Raw genomic sequence first — 9,205 nt, forward strand, 5'->3', positions numbered from 1 at the left:
ACCTGTAAGCCTTACTTCGTATAACATTCCAATTTGTTGCTATAACATTCATTACTTCGCCTTTGCGGCGGAACTGTGACTTTTATTCTGAAGCAAGAGATGTTGTTGGGCTAGTCGGTTTATGGTTTCAAAAACTGTTGCGATTCCAACCTTATCTACGAGATACCCCTTTCGTGCGGTCGGTCTTAGGCCAAACCGGCTGATGTTTCATAGAGCGTGCACAGGAGCACAACCGATATTTGCGCACCGGCACTGGCAGCAATCTCGCCCTGCATTGCAAGCGGTGCGATAGCAAGAGCTTTCTGCCTCATCTGGAAGAGACAAAGTTCTTATCGCAGGCTAAGTCAAGAACTGAAAGGGAAGTCATTGAGGCGTTTTTCATCGCGAAAAGGGGAGATAGCTGTGTCAGCTCTCCTTCGATATCGAGGGATGAAATAGAATTCTTAGATCAACACATCGGGTCACTCCCGCGTACGTGATGCGAACGCGACCTTGATGTTGTTTTTAACTGTGTCATTGCAATTGTTCCTTGCTCTTATGTTTGTTATTGTGAAGGACCTTTAAATCACCTGCTTTCTGCAAATGAAGTCAGTTGGAAGTTCTGCGAAGAAGACAGGACGAAAACAGGAACACATACACACACGTATATGTGTTCCTGTTTTCGTCTTGTCTTCTTCGCGCAGTTTAAAACCTTCTTGAGACTTTTATTCATAAGCGTATTGTCAGAAAGCGGCGGAGGTATGTCTATGTGGAAGGGGGTGGTGGTCATACATCAACCCCCCCCCCCCCCTGTCGCTGGCGAAAATTTCCAGTTTGCACGCGCGCACGCATATGCGGTGACCGTGCCCCCCTCCGAAGTAAAATCCTCGCTATGCCCCTAGTTTTCTCTAGCACCTGAACTATACAGCGTGCCAAATTTGCATTGCAGGCAAACTAATCGATTTCAACTTTAAGGACACCTGTCCAAGTCCTTCCCCTCCCCCTTTAATTTGGGTTCCGCGTGTAGTTCACAGTTACCGCATAATTAATTTAACTCGGTCGTACTGCGTTCACCACACCGCAAACGTGCCAGAGATCGCGGAGATACGCAAAAGACGTGGATTAAGCGTTAAGAAACCACCGCGTATATATAAGCCAATAGAGGTATAGGCGCTGACTGAAACGTCCAACCTTCTAAAAAGACAGGGCGTGCAAACAAGGACACAAGAAAGAAGTCAGGACACCACAAACGTTTGTGGTGTCCTGACTTCTTTCTTGTGTCCTTGTTTGCACGCCCTTTCTTTTTAGAATGAATACTTACCAACTAGCTCAGCTCTCTGTTATTCAAAGTCCAACCTTCTGTGCACGAAATGCTTATCCTCGGAAACGCATGGTCTCAGCCAAATTAAGTCCCGAGGCCGAGACCGTCCTTGGGCTTCTCTTTAAGCCGCAGTAAAAAGAAAGCACTTACTTGAGCCGCATTATAGTAAGTGACCGGATTACAACCCCGGAAAAAGGACCTTTGTTCAATAAAATGCGATTCGATTTATTCCATCTCAAGGATGAAGCCCGGGAGAAAACTGACGTTTGTCACTTGAGGAGGAACCGAGCCTCCCAGATGGAGGGAAAGCAACGAGAACATGAAGCATGAAGGGCTTTACGCAACTTGACACAATACACATGAACAACAATGGTATACACACAGCTCATAATACACGTAGACAGTTTCCTTAATGGCGCATTTACACACTGAGAAGAGGCTTCGGACGCGCGGTATCTAGTGAAACGGTACCAATAGTGCACCTTTCTGAAGTGTCGTTAATTCGACTCCTGAAATGTGTTAAGTACGCTCATTGTAGCGTGTTATAGGACTAGCTTCAAGTTGCTCCCTTCGACATGAGCTCCTGGAGAACACAGGGCTATACTCAATCAATCATTCCCACTTATGCAAACAGCTAGAATATATTCTTAGGCCATCGCGTAACAATATTCTTAGGCCATCACGTAACAAAGTTGTTCGCCGGAGGCAAGCGCGCATTTAATTTTTTCATAAAATACACTATCCCAATTCCCCTCTCCGATCGCTCTTGATTCACCCACCGCCATTCACATCCGTTCGGGAAAACCATTGCCATAATGTTAATGTATCCTCCTGTAACAGTCACGTGCTCACAGTCATTTCTTCCCAGAACCCCTGTTGAATGGAATAAACTACCGTCATCAATAGTAAACACTCGTGATCAAATCCTTTTAAAAAATGATTTAGTTAACATGATCTAGCGCTGCAAGGTTCTTACATTTTTTTGCTGTTGGTGTTCCGGATTAGTGCCCTTTTACTTCTTGTTACTATTGCACATTCCTACTGGATTCACTAAATTGACCTTTAAGCTTTGCGTTGCCGATGTTTGAATCAGTGTCATTTTTTACTTTTTGTTCTTATTGCACATTGCTACTGTACTCACTAGATTGATTGTTATGCGTTGTTTTTTTTCTTCCTACTTTGCTCTTTGTTACAAATACTAGCGTTCTTGCTTCAGCTTTCTATAATCTACTGTATGTATACTTTGAAGGTACTACAAATAAATAAAAAAATATCCGTGGCTCTACCTTATAATATGAAATTATGGGACTGCTATCGCGATGTGAGCTCCCGGAGAACGTAAGGCTGTAACCATCCATGTAACGCGCTTTGGTGCAGATAACACGGAAACGACTCAGTCTATAGCGCAACGACTTGCGTGGCTACCTGGCAGGTAGAAGAGTAACTCGGCGGTACAACTCACCTTTCTGCCGTGCGTCGCTTTGCGCTAGCAAATGCCGCTGATGCAAGTATACTCCGTTTGTCGTGCGACACGGTCCAGCAGCAGGTCACCTTTGCTTTTTCTTCTTTATCACTTAGTTGCAACGACGTTGACTCACACGAAACACACAAAACGAAATCCTTCCACCACCTGGATGTTGCTACCTGGGCTGAGCGATTTCGTCGTCTGCTTTGCTGTCTTCGCGGATTTGTGTCGTCTGCTAGCGTGTGTCGTCTGCTATGGCTGCAAGCTACGGATGGAAGTGGCACATCCGCCGTCGGAGTCGCGTTTCCGGTGCCACGGGACAGGACATATAGCGTCGTCTACGAAGGCAGCAACAACAGGCGCGAAGCTTTTAAAGGAAGGCCTCGAAAAATCAGACAAGAAGAAAGAAGTCTCGCAGGAAAGGGAGGATATGGAACAACCTTTACACCATGCAGCGAGCTCACCGGCGATGCCTGTGTGCAGACGTATAGTCGAGCGCGCATGCGCGCTCTTTGCGAAACGCCGTGTGCGTTTGTCGTAAGGCGAGAAGCCAGCAGCCGTCGATCAGGCGAGCGAGTTTGACACAGATTTGCGAGCTTGACAACTGTACGCGTACAAATGAGTACTATGACTCTTTGAAAACGTGCACTCAGCGTGTCTATTTATATGCTCACGAAAGGTTGGCGCATAGATGAACGCTGTCATTTAACACGTCACAGTCGTAGTGTGCAGCTCGATCAGTTGTTATAAGTAGAATATCGCTTGCTTTCAAAGCGACAGATGCTTGTTGTATAGAACACAAATGTATTATAAGAGAACAGGAACGCTATAGACAGGTGAGAGAGATCAAACGAAGAAAGTGAGTTGGGGGAGAAAGGGGAAATGAGGTTAGTTCCTTATATGAACTCCACGTTCGCAGGAGAGCTAGCTGCTTATAGCCACGTGACAACCATGGTTAGAAATATGTAGGCGGAAGAGCGTAAAAATGACAACAAAGTCCATAAAGTCATTTGGTAACTAGCACAGTGTTGAGGACGATGTTACGGCAGAGCAGCGGGCCCTAGTCGAAAATTTTCGCACCGGTATCTTCTACTCGAACATGTTATAAGTTGCCGCCACTGTACTGACGTCATCGTGGCCATCACGTTGTTGCACATCTGTTACTGCAAGAAACTCCAGCACCACAGTGGAAGATGTGGATATTACAACAAGTTGGTTTTGTAACGTCGCGTCAATATATTCTCTATTATGAAAGTACGCAAGAAACCATGCAGCTGGCGCTGATGTCAACTGGACAGGAATGGGAATGTTCTCACTTAGGATGAGATAAGCTGATCAAGTGGATATAAGATTGATAAGTAAGCAGTTGGTTAGTCGGTAAGTCCTAATTTGCATAAGCGTCACCTACTGCACCAACTCGATGCTTCTGTTGATGTTAACGACGGAATGACAGCAGAAAGGGAAACAACGGAAAACACGTCGCCGATGAAGGTCCAGGCTCGAACCGAACACCTTTTGACAGGACGCGCGTGACATGGTATACACAGGCGCAAGTTCAACGTACAGCGCGGTGCTAACGTTGCCTCCTTTGACTACATTAACTATACAACCACCGTCATTGTTTGTTTCTGTCCTGCCGCTACCCCACCATCGTTAAGGCGGCCTAGCTCCTCCCCTTTCCATGGCTACTCGGAGAATGCTTCTTTCTCCGTGACTTGGAGTAAACAGAGAAAACGAAGTGTTCTTGGATAAAGCAAGAAAAGTTCCAAGCGGCGAGATCTGAGGATAGGAAGCGAAGTTAAACTAACCACAGTAACTGGTTTCGGCTGGACGCGCCCCACGAAAGCCTGCTACTAAGAGATGGGAAGATGGTAATGGAATAATAAGAACGTAGGTAAAAAACGTTAAAGCAATTACACGCGACGACTGGAACAATGAACCGAGACGTTATCCCGCGAGCCACGTGCACGATCGCCGCGCCTTCGCATCCTTTCATCGCTTAATCATAGTAACTATCTTAACTGTACAGCAAGCACTCGAGTCTGTCGGTTAGACAGACTATATAAATGCGTCGTCTACGCACGCGGTGTGTATACGTTGGACAGCGCCACGAGGGTGCATGGAATTTGCATTCCGCGAGCATCCGCGCGCATCGGCTTGCAAAACACGATCGCATCTCAGAGGCGCGCGCCGAGCCTAGCCAGAGGACAAAAAACCCACGCGTGTGCACTGCCGAATGGCGTCGCGTGGTTCGGCCAAGGACCTCTCAATGTTTGCGCGGTGGGTCAGTAAACTCTGCGGTGTTAGCTTCCCTCCTCGATTGAAGGGATATGCGTTTGGTAAAGACTGATCCGATAGGGACTATCCAATAAAGCATTCTTACAAACATCGAATCGATGTTAATAATGTTAACGTTCCTCTATTTGAGATATTATCATGTCTCAAATAGAGGAACAAGCTGGGAACGTCTCTGGAGTGACAAGGATTGCGTCTTGTCTTCGTCAAGGCAGCCAATGGAGACGACCGGACAATATATCTTGTTCAAGGCTTGGCGCCAGTCACATCGATCCCTTGTTCTGTTATTGTTGATCGCTTGAAATCCATATTCCTTACGTGATGGATCCTTTGTGTTGGCAGTCAGTGGCATAACTTTTATCAAGGTTCATTGACAACTTCTTGCAATGTCTGAGGGGGTGCAGTCGGGACATTGACAGCACCCTTATCGTTGGCGGGATATTTTAAAGGATTAATATGAAATTCTTGCGCGAAAGTTATCTGCTCACGCACCGGCAGCTACAATACCGCCGCTGACGTGTTTTCCTTGTATTGCGGGTTTTTTACAAGCTTGTCAGAAACATTCGCGTAGTATATATATACGTAAAGGGACCGGGCATGTCAAATTGTGACTCACTAGTCCATTTGGAATGAGATACTCTGCTACGTTGGCTTATATATACAAGTGCGATTAACACCCAGAACCAGTGGACAGTTCAACGTTGTGAACCTCGCCGGTCGCGTTCCCTTGTTCGGAAGCCGACGGAGTCTCAGATCGAACTTCTCAAGCAGTAGGCCGCCACGATAATATACTCGTTACTAAGGCGCATCACTATTTGTCCACACTATGTCTCTTACTGTACAGTAAACACTGTCAGATAGCTGGACCGTGGTCTTTCGCGATGGCGTACAAGTTCCTCATTGACACTTTCGCTCCGTTTATAACATTTGAGAAGGTTTGTTAATATTAAATAATTATGTATGTAGGTAAAACACAGAAACGACTGACTCGCTGCAAGCGCCGGCACGTAACATTACCTTGCTTCTTTCCAGCTATGGTCCTTACACATTATAAAATTTTAGTACACGTTGCATAGGATGTCTGGTGTAAGTCTCTTATACGCAAAAGTATGATAATTTCCGCATGAAGCAAGCGTTGGCTACGCCAGTGTCGATGTATCCATGCAACTTATTGCAATAAGGTTGAAAGGTGGGCGAGTTGGAATCGATGCATACTTGAAAAACCAGAGCGAAGACGACGGAGAACGCACAGGAGGAGGAGGACAAAAGCACGACGAGCGCTGCCTTTATTGTTCCTGTGTCCTTCTTTTGTGTTCTCCGTCGCTTTAGCGCTAGTTTTTCCAAGTATCAAACGTATTGCATTATGACAAAGTGGCTTTTTGGACTAGTTGTTTAAACGCATCAAAAGGTATCATAGAGCGCTAGCAGACACGGGCGAGAAACACACAACGGGACGAGCGCTAACAGTTGAAAGTTAGCGCTCGTCCCGGTGTGTCTTTCTCGTCCGTGTCTGCTAGCGCTCTATGATACCTTTCGGTGCTGCAGTAGTTGCAGTCATGGAACTAACAAGCAAAACTCGATCTTCCATTCGCGTCAAGAGACGATGCAAAGTTTCGCCACCACTTCTGACGTTTCGACTACAAGCTCCCCATACACCTCTCTTCAAGCCACCGCCTACGCAAAACCGGCGGGCGGGCGCGCGCGCGCGCGTCAGACAGGACCGGACAGGTCACCGGGACGACCCCATCGCAAGAAAGTTCGTAGAGACCCCGCGGTATCAAAATCAATGAACAAGAAAAGAGGAAGACATGAGTCAAATGAGTCAATAGGGGCCGCCGCCTTGTGTGACTCACCCAACGCATCCCGACGCCGTCGTGACCGAGCCGTCTGAGCGCGTCGATCGCACTGGCACAGCAGGTGCCCACCGGCCAACAACGGGGCCTTACGAACAATAAACTTGGCCGCAGCGCAGGACTGCTCCAACATCCCACACTCCGAAGACCCACATTCAGCTTCCCTCTGCAGGTGAGATGGGGCGTTGAACACAGCAACTGCGTGCGTATAAGTACACGCACGCGCACGCAAGTACACGCGTCGGCGAGGAGCACAGCAAAGACCAGACACCACTTTCGATCCGCGATCGCTCTCGGACACGACTCTGCGGAAGCAGCTGTTGTAAAAGAACGGCTGGCAGGCCGCCGTTCTTTCGACGCTCCAGCGTCCGGCCCAGCTCACGCTTGTGAGACAGTCTGCGCTGAACCCCGTTATCCCTGGCGTAACCGCTGACAGACGGTGTAGCAGAGAGAGTAAGGGGGTGTGCAGGGAAGAGGAGATGAAAATGAGCGGAACTTCTCGGCCTTCAGTGCGCGCCCAGCCCCCTCCTTCTTTCTCGTTCGTGCATCGCCATCGCTTTCTACGCTGGCACGGGCGCGTTCACCGTTCGTTTCGCTGGGCGGGCTTTTCCGCGAGCTAAGCGCTTCAATGAAACCCACAGGTGCAACCGAAAGCCGCTCGTTTTCCTCGCGAGATAATTACAGCGAAGAACTACAAAAAGTTGAGCTATTTGGTACGGATTCGTGATAACAGAAGGTGTAGGCGCGCAGACTCGGACACAAGAGATTAAAACAGTGTTGGCGGTAAGGCGTTACAAGTAACGGTATTACCGGTGACACGTTACTTATTTCGGTATAACTTAGTAACGTACTTGTTACCATTTCGCAACTGTAATGGGTAACGTACGTCAACATCCTTTGGTAGCGTGAGGCGTCACGTTGCAACTCAGGATACAACTAAGAAGGCAGGAGAGGCCCCGCCCAGACGACTAAAGCGCCGCAGCCGATAAATTGTTCCTCTCATACACTCGGCAATGTTCTCCGAAGGTGGGGTCGTCGTCCGTCCGTCTCATGACGTCAGTCTGGCGCGCGCGCCTATTGGTGCAGGCTTGTGCGCATCCGCCTTCGAGGAGGAAACGCCGCGGACTTCTAAAGTTGCATCCGACAATAGCTACTCTTTAATCTGATGAACCCGGGAGTTTTACACAAAACTCCTTCGTACCTCATGGGGTCACTTTCCCAGACCGCCGCGCACAACGTTCTTTTGTCTCAGCAGCGGACTGCTGTTCGGCCCACCAGATGTTCACAAGAGAAGTACGCCGGGCGTCTATTTAACGTAGGTGCGGACGTGAGGCAAACATTGGACGGCTTTGAAATGCAGATGAGGCTGAAGTTGTAGTTATTACAAAGTTCTGCCAGCAATACTCTCTTAATCAAGTCCTGGCTAACGCATGCCCTGTAGGCGGGACGCTTCAAAACTAAGGAAAACTCCCGGCTATAGTAGGCCTTGGAAAAGGAGTTAGCTGTGACAAGTGTATATAAAAAACGTGCACCCTTCACCGCTGCCTTATAGGGAACGAAAGCTCAAGTTTGCGGCGCGACGACAGCGCCGCGCTGGCCGCGCTGCGGATCTGTCGGAAACCTGTGGAGAAGTGGACGTGAGGTCGGAAGTATTGCTGTGTCGTGGGCTGCCACAACAGCGCAGACAACACCAAGACACGCGATTCACGTGTGAAACTGTATTAATTCCCGGTCGTGTCGCACGAGAAATAAAGGCGGCAAGCGTGGATAGCTGACAGCGCTGTCTCGCCTTCTATTTGGCTCTCTGAGTTCATCGCATTCGTTTCGACTACCTGACTCGGTAAGTAACGCGGCGCACGCACGTAGCGACTCAGTCATTACTCGCTGTCTTCTCGCATTGTGAAAGTCCAGTTACGGTTGTACGTGAAACAATGTTGTGTTTTTATTCCCCGTGTTCGTGAGACCTACCCGTCGTTGTTGAACGTTCACACCCGCGTTATACCGTTAGCGTTGCGCGGTTGGTTGAATTCAACTGACCTCGGCACATTGTCAGAAGTTCGGCGCCTGCAATTCACGCGTCGGGAGGGCTGCTTTATCACGTCGGAACGGACGTCTGAGCATTTTCAGTTTTGACATCGTTCTGCAGGTTTGCTTTGTTTTTGTCACTTTATTAGTGTGATATATATTTAAGCCGCTAAATATAACTGGCACTTAATGCATGCTTTGCAATTGCAACCTTGAAGTACATATTGAGACAGCGCAAAAGACGAGGACACAGAAAGACTAGACAAC

At 48.2% G+C, this 9,205-nt stretch overlaps 1 protein-coding gene across 2 annotated transcripts in view; it reads right to left on the bottom strand.

The window, feature by feature from the left end:
• LOC119389618 (unconventional myosin IC) overlaps positions 1-6,937 on the bottom strand; it is a 164,470-nt gene extending 157,533 nt beyond the window's left edge. Inside the window, exon 1 of one of the 2 annotated variants that reach the window (XM_037656972.2) lies at positions 6,914-6,937. In XM_037656972.2, the coding sequence (XP_037512900.1) occupies positions 6,914-6,922 (9 nt within the window). In that variant the 5' untranslated portion in view covers positions 6,923-6,937. Of the gene's footprint in view, positions 1-2,762; positions 2,906-6,913 lie in introns of those variants that run through there. The other variant, XM_037656973.2, reaches the window with a different exon arrangement.
• Between the last annotated feature and the right edge of the window lie 2,268 nt (positions 6,938-9,205).

The sequence above is a fragment of the Rhipicephalus sanguineus genome, chromosome 4 (genome assembly GCF_013339695.2).
Source record: "Rhipicephalus sanguineus isolate Rsan-2018 chromosome 4, BIME_Rsan_1.4, whole genome shotgun sequence".
Lineage (NCBI taxonomy): Eukaryota > Metazoa > Arthropoda > Arachnida > Ixodida > Ixodidae > Rhipicephalus > Rhipicephalus sanguineus.